Source organism: Oncorhynchus kisutch, linkage group LG23, assembly GCF_002021735.2.
Source record: "Oncorhynchus kisutch isolate 150728-3 linkage group LG23, Okis_V2, whole genome shotgun sequence".
In the NCBI taxonomy this organism is placed as follows: Eukaryota; Metazoa; Chordata; class Actinopteri; order Salmoniformes; family Salmonidae; genus Oncorhynchus; species Oncorhynchus kisutch.
The window spans coordinates 10,767,428-10,793,579 of NC_034196.2; the positions used below are offsets into that span (position 1 = coordinate 10,767,428).

Here is a 26,152-nt window from a genome sequence, read left to right on the forward strand (position 1 = left end):
ATATATTCTCGGGGGAATAAGAGGGGTTGGGTTTGTGCCACACAGTGTTTTCCTTGATGGCCAAAAAGCTCAATTTTAGTCTCATCTGACCAGAGTACCTTCTTCCACATGTTTGGGAAATCTCCCACATGCTTTTTGGCAAACACCAAACGTGTTTGCTTATTTTTTTCTTTAAGCAATGGCTTTTTTCTGGCCACTCTTCCGTAAAGCCCAGCTCTGTGGAATATATGGCTTAAAGTGGTCTTATGGACAGATACTCCAATCTCCACTGCGGAGCATTGCAGCTCCTTCAGGTTTATCTTTGGTCTTTGGTATCGTTGATGCCTCTCTGATTAATGCCCTCCTTGCCTGGTCCGTGAGTTTGTGGGCGGCCTGTTTGGAGAGCTCCTTAGTCTTCATAGTGCCCCTTGCTTAGTGGTGTTGCAGACTCTGGGGCCTTTCAGTACAGGCGTATATATACTGATCATGTAACACTTAAACAAAGTCCATCTGTGTGAAATCTAACTAATTATATGACTTCTGAATGTAATTGGTGGCACCATATCTTATTTAGGGGCTTCAAAGCAAAGGTGGTGAATACATATGCACCCACAACTTAAGTTTAAAAACAAATCAATTATAACATGTGATTTTTTTTCCATTTCACTACACCAATTTGGACTATTTTGTGTATGTCCATTACATGGATTCCAAATAAAAATCTATTCAAATTACAGATTGCAACAATATAGGAAAAGGCACAGTATATGAACACACAATGCCAAAAGTATGTGGATACCCCTTCAAATTAGTGGATTTGGCTAATTTCTGCTCTGCTAAGGCTGCCCTGGTCAACTGTAAGTGCTGTTATTGTGAAGTGTAAACGTCTAGGAGCAACAGCGGTAGGTCACAGCGGTAGATCACACAAGTGCACAGTACGGGACTGCCAAATCGTCTGTCCTCGGTTGCAACACTCAATACGGAGTTCCAAACTGCCTCTGGAATAGAGGTCGACCGAGTAATCGGAATGGCCGATTAATTAGGGCCGATTTCAAGTTATCGGGAAAAGAAAAAAAAACGGTATTTTATTCGATTTTATTTTGTATACCTTTATTTAACTAGGCAAGTCAGTTAAGAACACATTCTTCTGGGGTACAAATCTGTCGTTCAGCCCTTGAACAGGCAGTTAACCCACTGTTCGTAGGCCGTCATTGAAAATAAGAATTTGTTCTTAACTGACTTGCCTAGTTAAATAAAGGTTAAAAAAATATATATATATCTTATTTTCAATAACGGCCTTGGGTTAACTGCCTTGTTCAGGGGCAGAACGAAATATTTTTCACCTTGTCAGCTCGGGGGAGCCAATCTTGCAACCTTACAGTTAACTAGTCCAACGCAATAACGACCTGCCTCTCTCTCCTGTTAACCATGAGATTCTCATCACAAAATTGTCCAAGTTCAACTTTTCCCCTGATGCCTTGAGATGGATGAAATCATACCTTGAAGGCAGAACTCGGTGTGTCAGAGTGAGCAATGAGCTGTCGCCCACTCGTAGCTATGATGTGGGCGTGCCCCAAGGGTCAATACTGGGGCCCCTCCTGTTCAGCCTGTACATTAATGATCTGCCTTCTGTCTGTACTGGGTCTGAAGTTCAAATGTATGCAGATGATACAGTGATATATGTGCATGCAAAGAGCAAACAACAAGCTGCACAAGAACTCACTACTGTAATGGTCCAGGTTACAAAGTGGCTCAGTGACTCGTGTTTGCATCTCAATGTGAAAAAAACTGTTTGCATGTTCTTCACAAAGAGGGCAACAGATGCTACTGAGCCAGATGTCTATGTGTCAGGGGAGAAGCTCCAGGTGGTATCCGATTTTAAGTACCTTGGCATCATACTTGATTCCAACCTCTCTTTTAAAAAGCATGTGAAAAAGGTAATTCAAATAACCAAATTCAACCTAGCTAATTTCCGATTTATACGAAATTGTTTGACTACAGAGGTAGCAAAACTGTACTTCAAATCTATGATACTCCCCCACTTAACATACTGCTTGACTAGTTGGGCCCAAGCTTGCTGTACAACATTAAAACCTATTCAGTCTGTCTACAAACAGGCTCTCAAAGTGCTTGATAGGAAGCCCAATAGCCATCATCATTGTCACATCCTTAGAAAGCATGAGCTCTTGAGTTGGGAAAATCTTGTGCAATACACCGACGCATGTCTTGTATTCAAGATCCTCAATGGCCTGGCTCCCCCTCCACTCAATATTTTTGTTAAACAGAAAACCCAGACAGATCCACAAGGTCTGCCATGAGAGGTGACTGTATAGTTCCCCTAAGGAAAAGCACCTTTAGTAAATCTGCATTCTCTGTGAGAGCTTCCCATGTCTGGAATACACTGCCATCAGACACACATAACTGCACCACATATCACACTTTCACAAAAAGCTTGAAGACATGGCTAAAGGTCAATCAGATTTGTGAACATGGTCCCTAGCTGTGTGTTGCCACTCCATGTTGTCTGTTGTCTGTAGCTTGTGAGGTGTGGAAACACTTTGTTGCTTTTATGAATTCTGCTTTTTGTTTTATGCTGCTCTGTCTGTATGCTACGTCTTGCTTGTCCTATGTTGCTCTGTCTGTATGCTATGTCTTGCTTGTTCTATGTTGCTATTGTCTATATTGTAATTGTTTTTAATAACCTGCCCAGGGACTGCGGTTGAAAATTAGCCGGTTGGCTAAAACCGGCACTTTTACTGAAATGTTGATTAATGTGCACTGTCCCTGTAAAAATAAAAATAAACTCAAACTCAAACTCGTTGCACTCTACCTGGAGACTGCCTGTTACGCGAATGCAGTAAGCCAAGGTAAGTTGCTAGCTAGCATTAAACTTATCTTATAAAAACAAATCAATCATAATCACTAGTTAACTACACATGGTTGATGATATTACCTAGCGTGTCCTGCGTTGCATATAATCTGACTGAGCATACATGTATCTGACTGAGTGGTGGTAGGCAGAAGCAGGCGCGTAAACATTCATTCAAACAGCACTTTCGTGCGTTTTGCCAGCAGCTCTTCGTTGTGCGTCAAGCATTGTTTAGTACTTCAAACCTATCAACTCCTGAGATGAGGCTGGTGTAACCGAAGTGAAATGGCTAGCTAGTTAGCGCGCGCTAATAGCGTTTCAAACGTCACTCGCTCTGAGCCTTCTGGTAGTTGTTCCCCTTGCTCTGCTTGGGGTAACGCTGCTTCGATGGTGGCTGTTGTCGTTGTGGGGACGGAAGCTATACTGTTACACTGGCAATACTAAAGTGCCTATAAGAACATCCAATAGTCAAAGGTAAATGAAATACAAATGGTATAGAGGGAAATAGTCCTATAATTCCTATAATAACTACAACCTAAAACTTCTTACCTGGGAATATTGAAGACTCGTGTTAAAGGAACCACCAGCTTTCATATGTTCTCATGTTCTGAGCAAGGAACTGAAACGTTAGCTTTCTTACTTAGCACGTATTGCACTTTTACTTTCTTCTCCAACACTTTGTTTTTGCATTATTTAAACCAAATTGAACATGTTTCATTATTTACTTGAGGCTAAATTGATTTTATTGATGTATTAAGTTAAAATAAGTGTTCATTCAGTATTGTTGTAATTGTCATTATTACAAATACACTGCTCAAAAAAATAAAGGGAACACTAAAATAACACATCCTAGATATGAATGAAATATTCTTATTAAATACTTGTTTACATAGTTGACTGTACTGAAAACAAAATCACAAAAATGTATCAATGGAAATCAGATTTATCAACCCATGGATGTCTGGATTTGGAAAAAAAAGTAGAAAACCACACTACAGGCTGATCCAACTTTGATGTACTGTCCTTAAAACAAGTCAAAATGAGGCTCAGTAGTGTGTGTGGCCTCCACGTGCCTGTATGACCTCCCTACCACGCCTGGGCATGCTCCTGATGAGGTGGCAGATGGTCTCCTCAGGGATCTCCTCCCAGACCTGGACTAAAGCATCTGCCAACTCCTGGACAAAAGCATCTGCCAACTCCTGGACAGTCTGTGGTGCAACGTGGCGTTGGTGGATGGAGCGAGACATGATGTCCCAGAGGTGCTCAATTGGATTCAGGTCTGGGGAACGGGCGGGCCAGTCCATAGCATCAATGCCTTCCTCTTGCAGGAGGAACTGCTGACACACTCCAGCCACATGAGGTTGTAGCATTGTCTTGCATTAGGAGGAACCCAGGGCCAACCGCACCAGCATATGGTCTCACAAGGGGTCTGAGGATCTCATCTCGGTACCTAATGGCAGTCAGGCTACCTCTGGTGAGTACATGGAGGGCTGTGCGGCCCCCCAAAGAAATTCCACCCCACACCATGACTGACCAACCGCCAAACCGGCCATGCTGGAGGATGTTGTAGGCAGCAGAACGTTCTCCACTTCGTCTCCAGACTCTGTCACGTGCTCAGTGTGAACCTGCTTTCATCTGTGAAGAGCACAGGGCGCCAGTGGCGAGTTCTCTGGCAAATGCCAAACGTCCTGCACGGTGTTGGGCTGTAAGCACAACCCCCACCTGTGGACATCGGGCCCTCATACCACCCTCATGGAGTCTGTTTCTGACCGTTTGAGCAGACACATGCACATTTGTGGCCTGCTCGAGGTCATTTTGCAGGGCTCTGGCAGTTCTCCTCCTTGCACAAAGGCGGAGGTAGTAGTCCTGCTGCTGGGTTGTTGCCCTTCTACACGTCTCCTAATGTACTGGCCTGTCTCCTGGTAGCGCCTCCATGCTCTGGACACTACGCTGACAGACACAGCAAACCTTCTTGCCACAGCTCGCATTGATGTGCCATCCTGGATGAGCTGCACTACCTGAACCACTTGTGTGGGTTGTAGACTCCGTCTCATGCTACCACTAGAGTGAAAGCATCGGCAGCATTCAAAAGTGACCAAAACATCAGCCAGGAAGCATAGGAACTGAGAAGTGGTCTGTGGTCCCCACCTGCAGAACCACTCCTTTATTGGGGGTGTCTTGCTAATTGCCTATAATTTCCACTTGTTGTCTATTCCATTTGCACAACAGCATGTGAAATTTATTGTCAGTGTTGCTTCCTAAGTGGACTGTTTGATTTCACAGAAGTGTGACTGACTTGGAGTTACATTGTGTTGTTTAAGTGTTCCCTTTATTTTTTTGAGCAGTGTACATTATTATTTTATTTTTTAATTTGGCCGATTAATATGTATCGGCTTTTTTGGTCCTCCAATAAATCGGTATCGGCCTTGAAAAATCATTATCGGTCGACCTCTACTCTGGAAGCAACATCCGCACAAAAACTGTTCGATCGGGAGCTTAATGAAATTGTTTTCCATGTCCGAGCAGCTGCACACAAGACTAAAAGCACCATGTGCAATGCCAAGCGATGGCTGGGGTGGTGTAAAGCTCCTCGCCATTGGACTCTGGAGCAGTGGAAATGCATTCTCTGGAGTGACGAATTACGCTATCTTGACATTATCTCCCATTTCTTTTACACTAACATTTAGTTTTCAACAGCAGAGATTTGTATAAACCTCGCTCGCTGTCTGTCTCGCCGACATTTGCAACATTGTTTCAATGTTCAAATTTGATCTCCAGCTGTCCCATAGTAATGAACGTGTCAGGACAGGAAGCAGCGTTTCTCAGCCAGTCGAAATAATGAATCAGCTGGCATCATTTTTGTGGATATATACAAAGAAATGTCAATTGAAAAAAGGGTCAAACTAAACAAAAGTGCAGCTAGTTTGCAGTCTTTCCAGCTTCAGTTTGAAGTGATTGTGTTAGCTGTGTTGTTGGCTAGCTCCTCTAAACAATGTCCTGACGAGAGAGCACATTTTCTATGCCAGGTAAAATCATGCCTCATTAGCTCATTTCTCATGTGTCCAAATAAAATGTCACTAGAAAAACCGCTTAAAACAAATGCAAATGTAGCTACTGTTGTTATTCATGCTGCACTGTTTGACGTGACTGTAAGTTTGACGTGACTGTAGTTGGCTAGCTCGCAAGCAAGGGATAAGAACGTTGCCAGCCAGTATGGCAATGTAACATTTAGAACGAACGACTGGGTCGCGTCTCTGGCAAACGACCAGCCGGTTTGGGTAGCAACCCTAGATTTGTGTCAGGACTATATCTTGTGGAAGGATGAAATAGTATGAATAAATTCATAAAAACAATCATTATTTGAATATGTTAGTAACCCGTTGTATAAAAGTGATAAAGCCCTCGAAGCAGGTATTGCTACGGTTTGCCGGCCCTCGACTTCGCATCGGGGCTAACAACACCTGTGCCAATATATTCTCCAAACACCGGCTTCTCTGGAATTTTCACTTAAATAGAATTCTGCTGTAGATTACTGAGAATTTTCAACATGGAGGTAATTTTCTCACACATTTCAAAACAGACATAACTTGTCATCTTTGTTTTTGAGCTAACTTAGTTTTAAAAGAGCACAACCTTTTCTTTAATATAGTGTCCCATGTAGTTCAGTTGGTAGAGCATGGCACTTGCAACACCAGGGTTGTGGGTTTGATTCCCCCGAAGGACCAGTATGAAAAAAAGTATGAAAAACTACTGTAAGTCGCTCTGGATAAGAGTGTAGGCTAAATAACAACAAATGTAAACATGACACCACATTCATGTCAATAGGAATTACACTAATTTAGTCTTCCATTGTGTAAAAACACTATCAAAAACAGTTAACACAAAAAAACGAGATTTTACATTGTAGTAAATTTGACAAAATTACTAATTCAAAAAGTATAATTATATTATACTTAAATATTATCTACACACACACACACACACACACACACACACACACACACACATATATATATATATATATATATATATATTGTGTGGCTGGACGTGCCAGGCCTCGAAGGGCTAATTGCTCACCAGCTGTACAAGCCCCATAAAAAGGTGCCAGAAGGGCAGCACACAGAGGAGGACTGGGAGAAGTAAGGTGACTTCTGTGTAGTTGGAGACTGTGCCCGAGCTAAGACGAGGGAGTTGAGTTTGTGTGCCCGACAGGATACAGCAAGACCCGGAGCCCAGAAGACGGTATCCCGGAGAGGGTCTCATGGGGGAGACCTATCCTTTTCTTTTGATTTCTTATTCAATAAACACCCTTGAAACCGAGCTAATCATACTCTGTCCGTGTCTGATCTGTATAAACATCTTGACCAAACCCCCTGGTCTGCCACAATATATATTTTTAAATAATCATAAATGTGACCAGAGGACAATACTCAAAGTATTGCAAAACCCAATTTCCCTATAAGATTTGTAGGACAAATTCATGTCAGTGTTTGTATTTGGCCTACAACATATCATGAAACTTCTTGAAGCACGGCTCCACCCTACAAAGTAGCACAAAAATGAAAAAAAAAATAGTACTTTGACAATAATTCAGTAAATGCAATAAGTATTAGATTGAGAAAGATTCAAAAAAAGTAGGCTATTGTATCAACAAAGATGTTTACTTTGTATTAATGTAAAAATGCAAACTTAATTACTATTGTCCCTCCCCATGGGGAAATTGTTGCAGTATCATGTACACTTGAAGTAGAATTTAATACAGTAGAAAACAAATTTACAATACAACATTCATAACATACCACTAAATAAGAGACTAGCCTGCTGCCCTTACTGGGTCAATAGGAGCATTAGCCCAAGCTGTTTAGGAGGGATATCACACCTGGCACAAATTATTGTCTAGTTCCGTTTTTCCTTCCGGGGGTGCCCTACACCTGCACCCAGAGGGGAGTAGTTCAAAGTTCAGGTACAGGGGATGGCTTGGGTCTAAATAATTGTGAGCCTTGCTGAGGGCCTGACCTTACAGATCTCATCCAAGCTGCTGTGGTGATAATCCTTCTCCACATATTTTTCTGGCTGACAGTGGCATTGCCAAACCAACAAGCAATACAAAAAGTTAATACTCTCAATTTTACAGGTTTTAGTAGGCACAATTGACTCAACACAGAAGTTTACATAGTCTGAAAAAACATGTGAGTTTGTTAAGATCAGAGCTGCTGTCCTCATACCTCTCACATAGTACATTCAAAACACCCTTGGAGACGAGTGATACTATTGTCGTTCCAGATGAGGACAGTTTTAACTGTAGGTTTCTCCCTCTCCAGGAGCCAACAGTCGGTTGGCCGAAGGTAGACAACATTGTGGTCTGATGTCCCCAGTGTAGGTCTGGTGGTAGCAGAGAAAGCATTTGGTATTGTCCCATAGCACAAATTCCGAGTCTTATTTTTCCTGGTGTGACATTTCACATACTGTTGGTACGTTCGTAGGACCTTGTGCAAAGTGCAGTTGTTAAAATCCCCTAAAATGTATTTTGGGTGTGTTGGGGAGATGGATTCCAGTTTCTGTGACAGATAAATAATCTGATGCCTTTGCTGTATTTGTTGTCGGTTGAATGTACATAGTACAATGTCGGGGGTACCGAGTCGCTCAATTACCAGGATCGATCTACACCACTGGTCCCTGACAAGCAGGCAGATGCCACCGCCGTGATGTTTCTCAGATCACAGTCCGCTCTGACCAGTGTGAAGCCGGCCGACTTCTCTGTCCGGGACTCTGTCATCCAGCCAAGTCTCAGTAAACGGCAGCAAACAGGCCTCCCACTATTCATGTTGGAAGCGCAGATTCGCTGACAGCTCATTGGCTTTTACCCTCGCTGACTGGGCGTTGATCAGTAAGGTGGTGGGTAAGGGAAGTTAGTTCTTACATATTTTTTTAGGTCTGTCTGATTCCCCCGCGTTCTACACATTTGGGTTTGTAATCCACTCGCAGACAATCAGGGATTAGATGTGCCACTGGGATATCCATTGCGTTCATGTTTGAGTTGCATTGAAGTAGAAACTATCTGCTGTATATTGGAAACTGCTGCCAACAGTGTTTTCCTAATTTAGTCCTTTTGTAGCAGGTATGAACATGATCAGTCCAACACCACTGTAAAGCCATCGTTTCTCTCCATGTTCCTCTTCATCTCTAATTCCTCTTCCTCCCTGCTTTCTGCTGTTGATCCCCAACTCCCCACATCACTTCCCTCGTTTTCACTGACCGAGAGGAACAGACTAACAGAGAGAGAGAGAGGAGTGGAGCAACAAATAGGCTACAGTTGTGATCTAGAACATCATCTCGCCTTCTCACACGTCTCGCTCTTCCTTCTTCCTTGGAAGAGAGCATACACATGCTCTCTTCCAAATAATCACCTTTTAGGGCAGCGGTTCCCAAACGTGGGGTTTCGACCCCATGTGGGGTCAACTGATATGAAAATGAGGTCGCTGGAGAATTTCCAAAACTTAGAAAATGTTATTTTTTTAAATTAGCATTTTAAAAAAACTGGTCTCAAAATCATTGTAATATGGTTAACCTTAAGGAAAATTATTTAAATCTAAAAAGTTCACATCAACCACATTACTTAAATCATGGGAAAAGGCCATACTTGACCGTTGCAATTTAATCATTCCCACAGTGAATGGCTAAGCCTGCTATGAAACCACATACTATTAGAGACTTATATTACCGGCCACAAATAATCTTTTTTTATTTTATTTAACTAGGCAAGTCAGTTAAGAACAAATTCTTATTTACAATGACGGCCTACTCCGGCCAAATCTGGACGATGCTGTGCCAATTGTGCGGCGTCCTAGGGGACTCCCAATCACAGCTGGATGTGATACAGCCTGGATACGAACAAGGTACTATAGTAACGCATCTTGCACTGAGATGCAGTGCCTTAGACTGCTGCAACACTCGGGAGCCAGGGAAAAATGGTGAAAACAATGTGTGGGGAGGCAGAAGCACAGACACACATCAATACCTTTGTCAGATAACACTGTGAAACTAAGAATTGATGCTATAGCTAGCAATCAAGAGGAAACTCTGAACGATTCAAAAACATCCCACCTTAATCTTTCCAAATGGACGTTAGATGTGGAAACCGAGATGCATTGACTTTTGTTCGCTACAGTACATGTCGAGGGATGCTATTCACGAGGACATATTGTTCTGTCTCACGAATCCCAAGCATGAAACGGCACAGGGGATGTTCAGTGTGCTGCGTGGCGATATTGACGAAAAACAGATTCCATAGGATCAAATTGTGGGCTATTTCACAGATGGGGCTCCATCTATCACGGAACAGTGGGCAGGCCTCTGCATTTAAACTCATGGCACGCGGATTCAGTTCTCTCGTCTGCATTAAAAACAAATACCGATTCAGGTTGGATGTGACAGGAGAGATTAGGTCAACCACATCGCCTGACTTTGAGATGCATCAAGCATACCCATCTCATTAGTGGTGCTGAGATAAATTGTCAGACTAATTTGCAATTGACTGTCATAGCCCCATATTAAAAAGTACAGTTGAAGTCAGAAGTTTACATACACCTTAGCCAAATACATTTATACTCAATTTCACAATTCCTGACATGTAATCCTAGTAAAAATTCCCTGTCTTCAGTAAGTTAGGATCGCCACTTTATTTTAAGAATGTGAAATATCAATAGTAGTAGAGTGATTTATTTCAGGTTTTATTTATTTCATCACATTCCCAGTGGGTCAGAAGTTCACATACACTCAATTAGTATTTGGTAGAATTGCCTTTAAATTCTTTAACTTGGGTCAAATGTTTCGGGTAGCCTTTCACAAGCTTCCCACAATAAGTTGGGTGAATTTAGTTCCATTCCTCCAGACAGAGCTGGTGTAACAGAGTCAGGTTTGTAGGCATCCTTGCTCACACACACTTTTTCAGTTCTGCCCACAATCTATAGGATTGAGGTCAGGGCTTTGTGATGGCCACTCCAATGCCTTGACTTAAGCCATTTTGCTACAACTTTGGAAGTATGCTTGGGGTCATTGTCCATTTGGAAGACCCATCCTGACTGATGTCTTGAGATGTTGCTTCAATATATCCACATAATTTTCCTAACTCATGATGCCATCTATTTTGTGAAATTCACCAGTCCTTCCTGCAGAAAAGCACCCCCACAACATGATGTTGCCACCCCCGTGCTTCACAGTTGGGAAAAAGCCTCCCCCTTTTCCTCCAAACATAACGATGGTCATTATGGCCAAACATTTCCATTTCTGTTTCATCAGACCAGAGGACATTTCTCCAAAAAGTACAATGTGCAGTTGCAAACCGCAGTCTGGCTTTTTTTAATGGCGGTTTTGGAACCGTGGCTTCTTCCTTGCTGAGCGGCCTTTCAGGTTATGTTGATGTTGGACTCATTTTACTGTGGATATAGATACTTTTGTACCCGTTTCCTCCGGCGTCTTCACAAGATCCTTTGCTGTTGTTCTGGGATTGATTTGCACTTTTCGCACCAAAGTACGTTCATCTCTAGGAGACAGAACGCGTCTCCTTCCTGAGCGGTATGATGGCTGCATGGTCCCATGGTGTTTATACTTGTGTACTATTGTTTGCACAGATGAACATGGTACCTGCAGGCATTTGGAAATTGCTACCAAGGATGAACCAGACTTGTGGAGGTCTACAATTTTCTTTCTAAGGTCTTGGCTGATTTCCCCATGATGTCAAGCAAAGAGGCACTGAGTTTGAAGGTAAGCCTTGAAATAGATCCACAGGTACACCTCCAATTGACTCAAATGATGTCAATTAGCCTATCAGAAGCTTCTAAAGCCTTGACATAATTTTCTGGAATTTTCCAAGCTGTTTAAAGGCAGTCAACTTAGTGTATGTAAACTTTTGACCCACTGGAATTTTGATACAGTGAATCATAAGCAAAATAATCTGTCTGTAAACAATTGTTGGAAAAATTACTTGTGTTATGCACAAAGTAGATGTCCTAACCGACTTGCCAAAACGATAGTTTGTTAACAAGAAATGTGTGGAGTGGTTGAAAAACCGAGTTAACGACTCCAGCCTAAGTATGTAAACTTCCGTCTTCAACTGTATACACTCCAATTTAGGCACTCCACCTTCTCTCCAATCCTTACATCTTTTATGGTTTGACAGGAAGATGAAGTAATAGGGTAATAAACCATAATTTCTCCCTTATGGGGATCTGACCTCACCTCAACCCCTGATTTGCCTAATCCACAGATGTCCATCCGTATCCCCTGTAGCAATCCTGTGACTTCCTCCCAGGCACCCAACACATTCCAAAGCCATCTGGCTCCTACAGAACCATTAACTTCTGATGTAAAAACCAGTCTATCACTCCTTAGATACGATACTTGAGTATAATAAATGTTCCAAGTTTAACCCAGAATCTAACAAAAGTAAAAGATTAAAGTTGACACTATGTGCAGGTTTAATATAATTAATCTATTTTGAAGAGGCATAGTTAACTAGTTGTCTTTGGGAGACGATCAAATGACAGTGTCGCAAGCGAAGCACAACGGTCTCCAAATCTCATTTTCTTGCCTGACATACTAAACTACAGAATTCTCCAATGTTAGCTGATTAGTTACGAAGCTGGGACAGTTTCCAAATGAATTGCGTCGGTAGAAACAGGACAAAACAAGTACCTTGTTAGCTGGCTATGTAAACAAACATCACCACAACTCAATATCATATGACCTCCACTGCGCGGGCATCTACCCTAAGTAACATGACAGCTAAACTGTAAAATAATAGGAAAACAAGGCAATGTATAGCCTATGAATATCTGTGCCTATAGTAAACATGACAAATCATGACATAAGCCCAAAAGAAAAACCCAAATTACTTGAATCTCCATTTCTGTGGCTAGTTAGCTGGTTGTCTGTATGGCTTGCTTGTGAAAGTGACAGGTGAGGTTGACGCATCGCAAGCGCAGCCCAAATTTAAAAACCACACAAACTTTGTGGCTGACAGACTAGCTAGCAAGCAGATAGGGCCGTTTCCATATTAATTACATCGGTAGAAACAAGATAAAACAACCAACTAGTTAGCGGACTATATACACAGCTAAACAGTGCAACTATTTCCACGAGACAGAGAGCAATCATTCGAGCTCCTGCTCCACGGCTGTGTTCGCCTGTACCAGCCAAGTCATCATGACAGGATTTGCTAATCTGAGAGCTATTCCCCAAATTTCACAGCATCAAAACACCAAACATATCTGCTGTTTACTTATTTCACTCACCTCGACATCGGTTTAAAAGTGCAAGGACATGTTCGAATCCGTATTACCAGATACAACCCCATTCACAGTGAAAAGTCGTGGCCGCGTTTGCGCCGTCATTTTTAGTTTTTTTAAATTATTTTTTAAAGTTACATTTCCGGTTGATGACAGTCACGCAAATACGAAAACAGGTTGCTAGAAAGTTAATGTTGCGATAGACACAGATTGTAAGGAAAACAATGCCATTCGCGATCGCTATAGTAATATAAAGAAAGGCCATTGATGGCTGTAGGGGTTCTAAAGGGTTTATACAAATAAGTTTGAATTAGCTTGAGTTCAATTACTGCCCTACCAAGCAAAAAGGCAGTAAGTGCTCATAGGGTGGAACTGAGAAAAAGGTTTTAAAGTTGTTTTTTTTAATTGTCCAGCCAAATGAATTCTAGGGAGATCATTGGAGATCTTTTTTATTTCACCTTTATTTAACCAGGTAGGCTGGTTGAGAACAAGTTCTCATTTACAACTGCGACCTGGCCAAGATAAAGCAAAGCAGTGCGACAAAGAGTTACACATGGAATAAACAAACAGTCAATAACATAGAGAAAATGTCTATATACAGTGTGTGCAAATGAGGTAGTGATCTGCTGTATTACGATGGGTTAAGGTTTTACTCATGTTGACCCTGACATGACCTTTGACCCTTAAACAACAGTTACTGCCTTCTTCCTTGGCATGATGTAGGGTAATACCAAAGAGCAGTATCTGCCATTTTCATTTGTTAGTTTACTATAATTCTCATGTATGCTATTAATAACAGTGTTATTACTGGCAGTGTAAACAGAGTTGAAACTGAATCCTGTGTGTCTTCCACTAAGATACCATTTGCATTTACATGGAGACGTAGGTTCTGCGTCAGTCACATTACATACTGTGTTTTATAACTAGCCCATGTCTTGTTATAAGAATAAATGTGAAAAGCAGCACAGCAATTGTTTGAAGTACATAAAATGAGGACCTATCTTGTAATATATAATGATGTATTGGAACATAGGGTAATACTAATTATAAAAATTGAACATATTGCAAATTCAATTATTTGTATAGACTGTTTTAAAGACACTTACAGACAATTGAATAAATAACAGCTTTAAGAAGTAATTTTAAAGCATACAGCATTTACACACACACACACACACACATATACATATATATATATATATATGCACGAGGACACAAATTACATTTACCTACAATTGATAAAATGCTGAATAGTTAAGTAACATTTTTATTTAAGTTTCATTTTTAAAACTTCAGTGCTCTTCCATATCACTCCTCATCCTCAGCAATGCTGTTCACAGCCAAGGCATTACAGAGCTGCCTTTGATTTGCAAGCATCAAAGGACACATCTTGGTGATGATGTCCATCTTTTTGGACTCATATAGCCCTACTGCATGGACGGACATTGACAGGAATAAAACCTAGTGGCTCCTTTGGTCTGCATAGATACTATAGAGATACTCTGTAATCCTTTCCAGCTTTATGCAAGTCAACAATTCTTAATCTTTGGTCTTCTGAGATCTTTTGTTCGAAGCATGGTTCACATCAGGCAATGCTTCTCGTGAATAGCAAACTCAAATTTAGAGTGTTTTTTTAAAAACATTTTTAAATAGGGCAAGGCAGCTCTAACCAACATCTCTATTCTCATCTCATTGATTGGACTCCAGGTTAGCTGACTCCAATTAGCTTTTGGAAAAGTCATTAACCTAGGGGTTCACATACTTTTTCCAACCTACACTGTGAATGTTTAAAATGATGTATTCAATACAGACAAGAAAAATAAACTAATAACACACAAATTATTGTAAGCACAATGCGTTTCTATTTTTGTGACTTAGATGAAATCAAATTTCATGACCAATTTATGCAGAAATCCAGGTAATTCCAAAGGGTTCACATACTTTTTCTTGCCACTGTGCAGTACCAGTCAAAAAGCTGTGGACACTTATTCATTCCATTATTTTTTTATACTATTTTCTACATTGTAGAATAATCAAAACTATGAAATAACATATGGAATTATGTAGTAACCAAAATATTGTTCAACAAATCTAAATATATTTTATATTTGAGATTATTTAAAAGTAGCCTTGATGACAGCTTTGCACACTGTTGGCATTCTCTCAACCAGCTTCATGAGATAGTCACCTGGAATGCATTTCAATTAACAGGTGTCCCTGGTTAAAAGTGAATGTGGAATTTATTTTCTTCTTAATGAGTTTGAGCCCATCAGTTGTGTTGTGACAAGGTAGGGGTGGTATCCAGAATATAGCCCTATTTGCTAAAAGACCAAGTCCATTTTATGGCAAGAAAAGCTCAAATAAGCAGAGTAACGACAGTCCATCATTACTTTTAAGACATGAAGGTCAGTCAATCCGGAACATTTTCAAGATCTTTGAAAGTTTCTTCAAGTGCAGTCGTAAAAAGAGCTATGATGAAACTTGCTCTCATAAGGACTGCCACAGGGTAGGAAAACCCAGAGTTCTCTGCTGCAGAGGAAAAGTTCATTAGAGTTACCAGCCTCAGAAATCTATAATTAACTGCACATCAGACTGCAGCCCAAATAAATTCTTCACAGAGTTCAAGTAACAGACATATAAACTGTTCAGAGGAGACTGCGTGAATCAAGCCGTCATGGTAAAATTGCTGCAAGGAAACCACTACTAAAGGACACCAATAATAAGAAGAGACTTGCTTGTGTTTCTTGGCCAAAGCAAATCGACATTAGACCAGTGGAAAACTGTCCTTTGGTCTGATGAGTCCAAATTTGAGATTTTTGGTTCCAACCATGTGTCTTTGTGAGATACAGAGTAGGTGAACGGACGATCTCAGCATGTGTGGTTCCCACCGTGAAGCATGGAGGAGGCGGTGTGATGGTGCTTTGCTGGTGACATATTTAGAATTCAAGGCACACTTAACCAGCATGGCTACAACAGCATTCTGTAGCAATAAACCATCCCATTTTGTTTGAGCTTAGTAGGATTATAATTAGTTTTTCAACACACCTCCAGGCTATGTAAGTGCTATTTGACCAAGAAGGAGAGTGATGGAGTGCTGCATCAGACGACCTGGCCTCCACAATCACCCGACCTCAATCCAATTGAGATGGTTTGGGACGAGTTGGACCGCAGAGTGAAGGAAAGGCAGCCAAGTGCTCAGCATATGTGGGAACTCGTTCAAGACTGTTGGAAAAGCATTCCAGGTGAAGCTGGTTGAGAGAATGCCAAGAGTGTGCAAAGCTGACATCAAGGCAAAGGGTGGCTACTTTGAAGAATCTGAAATACAGTGGGGCAAAAAAGTATTTAGGCAGCCACCAATTGTGCATGTTCTCCCACTTAAAATGAGAGGCCTGTAATTTTCATCATAGTTACACTTCAACTATGACAGACAAAATGAGGGGGGAGAAGAAAAAAAAATCCAGAAAATCACATTGTAGGATTTATGAATTTTTGCAAATTATGGTGGAAAATAAGTATTTGGTCAATAACAAAAGTTTCTCAATACTTTGAAATATACCCTTTGTTGGCAATGACAGAGGTCAAACGTTTTCTGTAAGTCTTCACAAGGTTTTCACACACTGTTGCTGGTATTTTGGCCCATTCCTCCATGCAGATCTCCTCTAGAGCAGTGATGTTTTGGGGCTGTTGCTGGGCAACATGGACTTTCAACTCCCTCCAAAGATTTTCTATGGGGTTGAGATCTGGAGACTGGCTAGACCACTCCAGGACCTTGAAATGTTTCTTACAAAGCCACTCCTTCGTTGCCCGGGCGGTGTGTCTGGGATCATTGTCATGCTGAAAAACCCAGCCACGTTTCATCTTCAATGCCCTTGCTGATGGAAGGAGGTTTTCACTCAAAATCTCACGATACATGGCCCCATTCATTCTTTCCTTTACGCGGATCAGTCGTCCTGGTCCTTTTGCAGAAAAACAGCCCCAAAGCATGATGTTTCCACCCCCATGCTTCACAGTAGGTATGGTGTTCTTTGGATGCAACTCAGCATTCTTTGTCCTCCAAACACGACGAGTTGAATTTACCAAAAAGTTAAATTTTGGTTTCATCTGACCATATGACATTCTCCCAATCTTCTTCTGGATCATCCAAATGCTCTCTAGCAAACTTCAGATGGGCCTGGACATGTACTGGCTTAAGCAGGGGGACACGTCTGGCACTGTAGGATTTGAGTCTCTGGCGGTGTAGTGTGTTACTGATGGTAGGCTTTGTTACTTTGGTCCCAGCTCTCTGCAGGTCATTCACAAGGTCCCCTCGTGTGGTTCTGGGATTTTTGCTCACCGTTCTCACCGTTTTTGACCCCACGGGGTGAAATCCCAGATCGAGGGAGATTATCAGTGGTCTTGTATGTCTTCCATTTCCTAATAATTGCTCCCACAGTTGATTTCTTCAAACCAAGCTGCTTACCTATTGCAGATTCAGTCTTCCCAGCCTGGTGCAGGTCTACAATTTTGTTTCTGGTGTCCTTTGACAGCTCTTTGGTCTTGGCCATAGTGGAGTTTGGAGTGTGACCGTTTGAGGTTGTGGACAGGTGTCTTTTACACTGATAAGTTCAAACAGGTGCCAATAATACAGGTAATGAGTGGAGGACAGAGGAGCCTCTTAAAGAAGAAGTTACAGGTCTGTGAGAGCCAAAAATCTTGCTTGTTTGTAGGTGACCAAATACTTATTTTCCACCATAATTTGCAAAAAAAAAAAATTTAAAAAATCCTACAATGTGATTTTCTGGATTTTTTTTCTCATTTTGTCTGTCATAGTTGAAGTGTACCTATGATGAAAATTACATCTCTCATCTTTTTAAGTGGGAGAACTTGCACAATTGGTGGCTGACAAAATACTTTTTTGCCCCTCTGTATATTTTGATTTGTTTAACACTTTTTTGGTTACTACATGATTCCATAAAAATAGAATAAAGAAAACCCTTTAAATGAGTAGATGTCCACATTTTTACTGGTACTGTACTTCCATTCCATTCATTTTGATACCGGGGAACTTCAGACGTATCTTGTGAGGCGTCCTAGAGCAAAACACCAGTGTTCGAGAGAGTATCATCTTTCAATAGAGTGGTGATAATAGGCCAAACCGTTCAGACATTTTCATGAGAAGACCGATTTGAGATGTCTCATGGTCAGACAAGCACTCCTCTAGCTTTGCCACTTTTCACTACAGATGCAGAAGGGCGATATCGGCGGATTGAGATGCAGCCCATGCAAAAAAAAATGTTTTTATCTTAGACTGGTGGGGATTTTTTTTATTATGTTAATTGGATTTCTGCAGGAGCGTGACAATTGTTGGCTAAGGGTTAAGTTAACCTCTCTAGGCTAGGGGATGGTATTTTCACACCCGGATGAAAAGCGTGCCCAAAGTAAACTGCCTGCTACTCAGGCCCAGAAGCTAGGATATGCATATTATTAGTAGATTTGGATAGAAAACACTGAAGTTTCTAAAACTGTTTGAATGATGTCGGAGTATAACATAACTTATTTGGCAGGCGAAACCCCGAGGATAAACCTGCCAGGATTTTTTTTTCTTTTAGGTCACTCTTCCAATAGGTTTTCAATGGGAGTCTAGATTTTGAAGCACTTGCTTGCAGTTCCTATCGCTTCCACTGGATGTCAACAGTCTTCAGAAATTGGTTGATGATTTTCCTTTGAGAAGTGAAGAAGTCAGGCCGTTCAGAACGAGGGTCGAGTGAAGTATACTGTTGTGGTTGGGGCGCATGATCTGAAAGCTCGCTCCACTGTTTTTATCCGCTATTGAACGCAGTTTATCCCGTCTTAAATTTGATTGATTATTTACGTAAAAAAATATCTAAAGTTGTTTGAAATGTTTGGACAAAGATTACAGGTAACTTATTAGATATTTTGTAGTTATGTTGCGCAAGTTGGAACCGGTGTTTTTCTGGATCAAACGCGCCAAATAAATTGACATTTTGGAGATATAACGATGGAATTAATCAAACAAAAAGGACCAATATGGGACATATTGGAGTGCCAACAAAAGAAGATCTTCAAAAGGTAAGGCATGAATTATATCATTATTTCTGAGTTTTGTGTCGCGCCTGGCGGGATGAAATATGATTGTCTGTGTTTGTTTGATGGGCTGCTATCCTCAGATAATACACTGCTCAAAAAAATAAAGGGAACACTTTACAATAAACACAACACAATGTAACTCCAAGTCAATCACACTTCTGTGAAATCAAACTGTCCACTTAGGAAGCAACACTGATTAACAATACATTTCACATGCTGTTGTACAAATGGAATAGACAACAGGTGGAAATAGGCAATTAGCAAGACACCCCCAATAAAGGAGTGGTTCTGCAGTTGATAACCACAGACCACTTCTCAGTTCCTATGCTTCCTGGCTGATGTTTTGGTCACTTTTGAATGCTGCCGATGCTTTCACTCTAGTGGTAGCATGAGACGGAGTCTACATCCAACACAAGTGGCTCAGGTAGTGCAGCTCATCCAGGATGGCACATCAATGTGAGCTGTGGCAAGAAGGTTTGCTGTGTCTGTCAGTATAGTGTCCAGAGCATGGAGGCGCTACCAGGAGACAGGCCAGTACATCAGGAGACGTGGAGGAGGCCCTAGGAGCAACCCAGCAACAACCCAGCATCAGGACCGCTACCTCCACCTTTGTGCAAGGAGGAGCACTGCCAGAGCCCTGCAAAATGACCTCCAGCAGGCCACAAATGTGCATGTGTTTGATCAAACGGTCAGAAACAGACTCCATGAGGGTGGTATGAGGGCCCGACGTCCACAGGTGGGGGTTGTGCTTACAGCCCAACACCGTGCAGGACGTTTGGCATTTGCCAGAGAACACCAAGATTGGCAAATTCGCCACTGGCGCCCTGTGCTCTTCACAGATGAAAGCAGGTTCACACTGAGCACGTGACAGACGTGACAGAGTCTGGAGACGCCGTGGAGAACGTTCTGCTGCCTGCAACATCCTCCAGCATGACCGGTTTGACGGTGGGTCAGTCATGGTGTGGCATTTCTTTGGGGGGCCGCAAAGCCCTCCATGTGCTCGCCAGAGGTAGCCTGACTGCCATTAGGTACCGAGATGAGATCCTCAGACCCCTTGTGAGACCATATGCTGGTGCGGTTGGCCCTGGGTTCCTCCTAATGCAAGACAATGCTAGACCTCATGTGGCTGGGGTGTGTCAGCAGTTCCTGCAAAAGGAAGGCATTGATGCTATGGACTGGCCCGCCCGTTCCCCAGACCTGAATCCAATTGAGCACATCTGGGACATCATGTCTGGGACATCATGTCTCGCACCACAGGCTGTCCAGGAGTTGGCAGATGCTTTAGTCCAGGTCTGGGAGGAGATCCCTCAGGAGACCATCTGCCACCTCATCAGGAGCATGCCCAGGTGTTGTAGAGAGGTCATACAGGCACGTGGAGGCCACACACACACTACTGAGCCTCATTTTGACTTGTTTTAAGGACAGTACATCAAAGTTGGATCAGCCTGTAGTGTGGTTTTCTACTTTTTTTTCCAAATCCAGACCTCCATGGGTTGATAAATTTGATTTCCATTGATAATTTGTGTGATTTTGTTGTCAGCACATTCAACTATGTGAAGAAAAAAGTATTTAATAAGAATATTTCATTCAGATCTAGGATGTGTTATTTTAGTGTTCCCTTTATTTTTTTGAGCAGTGTAGTATGGTTTGCTTTCGTGGTAAAGCTTTTTTGAAATCTGACACACAATCCTAAGCATAACACTTGTATCTTTCAATATTTATGATAAGTATTTCTGTAATTTGATTTGGCTCTCTGCAATTTCAAATGGCCGGATGTTATTTGAGACAATGCATTACTGAACATAACGCGCCAATTTAAACTGAGGTTTTTGGACATAAAGAGGGACTTCATTGAACAAAACGAACATTGATTGTGTAACATGTAGACCTGGGAGTGCCACCATTAATTTCATCGCTATTTATGACTTTTGTGAGCCATCTCCTTGGCTGGAAAATGTATTTTTTTGTGGCTAGGCGCTGTCCTAACAATCGCATGGTGTGCTTTCGCCGTAAAGCCTTTGAAATTGGACACGGTGGTTGGATTAACAAGAGGTTTATCTTTAAAATGGTGTATAATACTTGTGTGTTTGAAGAATTTTAATGATGAGATTTCTGTTGTTTGAACTTGGCGCCCTGCAATTTCACTGGTTGTCCCACAAATCCCAGAGAGGTTAAAGGGAACTTCATGTAATAGAACATTGCTTTTTAAAAAGCAATAGGGGTGCACAATTTATATTTACAATATCAAAAGGGATGCAAAAATGGCACTCTACTCGTGCAGCCACAGAGATGGTTGCCATAGAGACCATTCAGTAATTGTAGTGCTATCAGTCCTAACTAATATGCCATTGAATAGTGTGTATTTCTAGATCTGATATTCAACTGAAGCTGTTCCACATCTTATGTCCCGGATGGACGTAATGTCAAGTTGTTTCTACCTGACATGGCGAGGTAGTTGATGTCGTGACCAGCAGCCTTGGCATAGGCTCCACTCTGGCCGTAGCCAGTGAGGCGTGCGTAGATCAGACGAGGGTTCTCCTTCAGTAGCTCCTCTGGACCCAGGCCCAGCTTCTCCATAACTCCTACACACAGTTAAAGGAGAGGAACAGACTTTATATACCTTCAAATTAGGAATAAAAGTACAGAGGCGTAACAAAGTGTACCATTAGCCAGGCACAGCTTATTCAACACCAAACACTTAAACCACATCCACAGAAACAGAAGACAATGCACCACAAAGCAAATAAAGCCTGAAGCTTCTTGCAAACCACTAAAGTCTGAGTCATGTAGTTGAGGTTGGTCCAGGGACACTGTCTGGCACAGTCTATTTCTTTCTATAGACCATCTCACACCAACCAGTGCAAACCCTGGGAAAAATGTCCTTTCAATACAGCCACCAGCTGAATTGATGGAAGTGGGAAAGTAAGTACAGCTCACATTCAACAGAAATACTACCAAAAATTATTTACAGAAACTTGTTACAAATGAATCACCAAACTATATTTTGAAAGAGGAAGCAAAGTACTTTAAGCATATGTTGTTCTCCTTTCAGGCTCCTCCCATCTCCACAAACTGAATATTTGTTCTGTTAAAAGTGTAAAATTAACAGCTGTACAGAAAGACTAATGTGAAGGACAAATTAGAGGAACTTCTTCACACAATTAAAGCCTTTAAATCTGGGAAAACTCCCCAAAAAGGTCCTTTATTAGGATGTTTTAGGCTATCAGACACTAAGCAAGGTGTTTTTTTAATTATATGAGCAAAAAACATTCAATTTTATTTGGAAAGGCAAGCCTGACAAAATTACAATTATATACTGAACAAAAATATTAAAAAGTGTTGTTCCCATGTTTCATGAGTTGAAATAAAAGATCCCCGCATTTCTCCTTTGCCAAGATAATCCATCCATCTGACAGGTGTGGCATATCAAGAAGTTGATTAAACAGCATGATCATTACATAGGTGCACCTTGTGCTGGGGACAATAGAAGACCACTCTAAAAATGTACAGTTTTGTCACAAAACACAATGCCAGATATGTCTCAAGTTGAGGGAGCGTGCAATTGGCATGCTGACTGAAGGAACGTCCAGAAGAGCAGTTGCCAGAAAATGTTCCGCTACCAACGTTGTTTTAGAGAATTTCGTAGTACGTCCAAGCAGCCTCAGAACCACTGACCATGTGTAACCACGCCAGCCCAGGCACTCCACATTCAGCTTCTTCACCTGCGGGATCATCTAAGACCAGCCACCTGGAATGCTGATGAAGCCGTCTCAGGCAAGCGCATCTGCATACTTGTCATCCTCACCATGGTCTTGACCTAACTGCAGTTTGGCGTCGTAACAGACTTCAGTGGGTAAATGCTCACCTTCGATGGCTACTGGTACGCTGGAGAAGTGTGCTCTTCACGGATGAATCCCAGCTTCAACTGTACCGGGCAGATGACAGATGACAGTATGGCGTCGTGTGAGCGAGCGGTCAATGTTGTGAACAGGGTGCCCCATGGTGGTGGTGGGGTTATGGTATGGGCAGACATAAGCTATGGACAGCGAACACAATTGCATTTTATCAATGGCAATTTGAATGCACAGATATTGTGCCGAGATCCTGAGGCCCATTGTAATGCCATTCACCTGCCGCCATCACGTCATAGTTCAGCATTATAATGCACGGCCCCATTTCGCAAGAATCTGTACACAATTCCTGGAAACAGGAAATGTCCCAGTTCTCCCATGGCCTGTATGTGTCTTCTGCATTTAACCTGAGCAAAGAGCTTAGACTTTTTTACACCACAGGAGGAGAAACTCACATTGTAACCCAGCACAGAAGTAGACCAGATGAGAGCAATTGATTTCACTCTGGTTTTAACTACAGTGTTTAGGAATGGCTGCTTCGACCCATTTAATAGGGAAAACAGTGGACTACATTTGTTTTTGGACAACTATGATTATTTTATTTTTTAAAGGAGGCATCTTCATGAAAATAAAGAGCTAAGATTGTTCCCTTGATTACCAAGGAGGAGTCTCCTTTTATGAATTGATGGTACAATTTCTGATACTATACATTGGAATGTATCCCAAGTGCACTGCACACTTGGAAGATGTCCCTCCGAATCCAGTATGAAATTATTCCATTTCGATTTCTGAGCTGAAAATAAAATGCACTGGTCTACGCATTGCTGTCTATGGATAAACCAATAATGCGTCAAAAGGCTTATAGTCCATCACACATTTCACTTTTACGTGTGTTCTGGGAAGAATACATGTGGGAACAATCAAACTGTGTATGGGAATCCTTTCCTTATTTACGACTTGGCCAACACCAGCTGGTGCATACAAATGCATTTTCTTACACTGTATAGTACATCCACTCCCAATCAGGCCGTGGTGGACATGTAATGTTGCTCTCTTCATTTAGTAAATGGTTGATACCTTTAACCCTGACTCATCTCTTATCACCTGTCAATAACTGACCATGTTTCTATAGAATAAAGTGGCATTCAATAACCCCATATATCTAGTCTTTAAGGGGGCATTTTCACAATTCAATAACTGAAATATTCAAAGATGGCCAAATATGAACATATCTGACCTTTGCGGAAGGGCTCAAGGACGACATCTGATTGAATGCAGAGTCTTTTCAGCACAGCTACTCCCTCTGGGCTCTTCAGGTTGATCGCCACCGAGCGCTTGCCTCGAGCCTGCGTGTCCATTGCCATTGCAACCTTGGTCCGGTCCACTCGGATCACCTTGGCGCCAAAGTCAGCCAGAATCATGCCGCAAAAGGGCGCTGGGGCCAGGCCCGCAAGTTCGATGACACGCACACCAGCAAGCGCCATGAATGGAACCGCTGTTGAAAGATGGGTGTTCTAATGTATTTTATGTGATGTAATGAACATGCTATTCAGTGTGACAGTGTGCGGTTAGCCTATCATAACAATTAAATTATTTGAACACCTTTATTAACTATATATATTATTTACATTTTGTTACATGCTACTGTGCAGTCAATATAGGTTGATAAAGGGTTTTGTACAATATAAATCTATTCAATGATTGCCGCGGGCAATTTACAATGAATATGGGTCATAGTTCACTTGGCAGGGTTGCTTCCCTCACTATCTAGGCTAAGTTCTCTTTTGGCATGCTATGTAGATAAATAGCGAACACGCAGTACATGTGTCAATGTTTGAAGTATTCAATTATAGTGTTTGGGCATAACTCTACTTCATAGAAACTCAAAAACACCTACCTTTGCTGGACAACAACAACAAAACTCAACCAAATATTTCTGACTACGGATACTTCCTGGTGACGTCCAACTCCTGGTGGTGCATGGGAATTGACGTCTTTAAATGATCACTAAGCGTGGAGAACTCGTATTGGACAGTCATTTGTGGAGAATAGAAGGCATTGCATCAGCGTCTTTTTGTAGGTACTAACGGAGGCCATAGTCTGATTAATCCAGCTGTAAATACACAATTAATTGGTATACAACATGAAACGAATGCTTGCAAAATCGTGTAAATGTTCCTTACAAACCAGAACGTTGAATACAATTACATTTGAACTTACTTTACCGGTATGCTGTGCGGTTTGTCCTTCAGCTGACATTTGGGACAAAATATCCACAAGAATGTATTGTTTATCCAAAGAGGAAGAGGCGAAGCGAGAGGTTGTACTCCGCCAAAAATCTGTCCAAGAAAATATGTTTTTGTATGGAGGTCAATGAGTGTCGAATTTGGTCAACAACATTTTTTTATTGCTCAATCGCTATTTGGGGCTTATTTGATCGAATAGACGTTTTGTAATAACTAGGTTATTACAAATCCACTGATATAAGTGGACGAAATTGGCATTTCGGCAACTTAAAAATAAAAATAAATAACTACATCAGAGTTGTGCCTATTGTCATAGAGATAGATAGAGGACTCATCGTGGATACATTTTAGCACCGACATTGCCATTGAGACAGGGCTGACAACTTTTGAAGAAAGCTTGGAGTGAGAGTTGCTCTATGAATTTCATTTCCCCCTGGCACAACCCCTAGACAGGGGATCTGGGGGTCTTCCCCCAGTAAAATGTTACTTTTTAAAGCAAATTTCCTGCCATTCTATGTATTTTGACATGGCTTAGGCCTATTACCAGGGTGGAAAATAAAACAAATACAAAACACAGGTCAGGCGTATTCAGCATGCTTTGAACAATAAATCAACACTCAAAATGTGAAAACTTTGTTACTTTGGGGGATGAAATTTTAAGTATGCTAATATTTTTGGGGTGGTTTGACACTTTATTCAGACAGTAATTACATGAGATGGGGAGACAGGCAAATGGAAGAAACAGTGGGAAGGTTGGAAGTAGTAGTTCTCAGGTGAAAGCTGTAGTGTTAGTACTAAACCTGGCTCTGCACAGGAAATACGACTATTAATGGT

At 41.6% G+C, this 26,152-nt stretch overlaps 1 protein-coding gene across 1 annotated transcript in view; it reads right to left on the reverse strand.

The window, feature by feature from the left end:
* amacr (alpha-methylacyl-CoA racemase) overlaps positions 1-25,185 on the reverse strand; it is a 53,897-nt gene extending 28,712 nt beyond the window's left edge. The window contains exons 1-3 of the mRNA XM_031802986.1: positions 24,970-25,185; positions 24,310-24,567; positions 21,660-21,803 (exon numbers count right to left, since the gene is read on the reverse strand). Coding sequence (XP_031658846.1) covers positions 21,660-21,803; positions 24,310-24,556 — 391 coding nt within the window. The 5' untranslated portion in view covers positions 24,557-24,567; positions 24,970-25,185. The remainder of the gene's footprint in view (positions 1-21,659; positions 21,804-24,309; positions 24,568-24,969) is intronic.
* Positions 25,186-26,152: the final 967 nt, after the last annotated feature.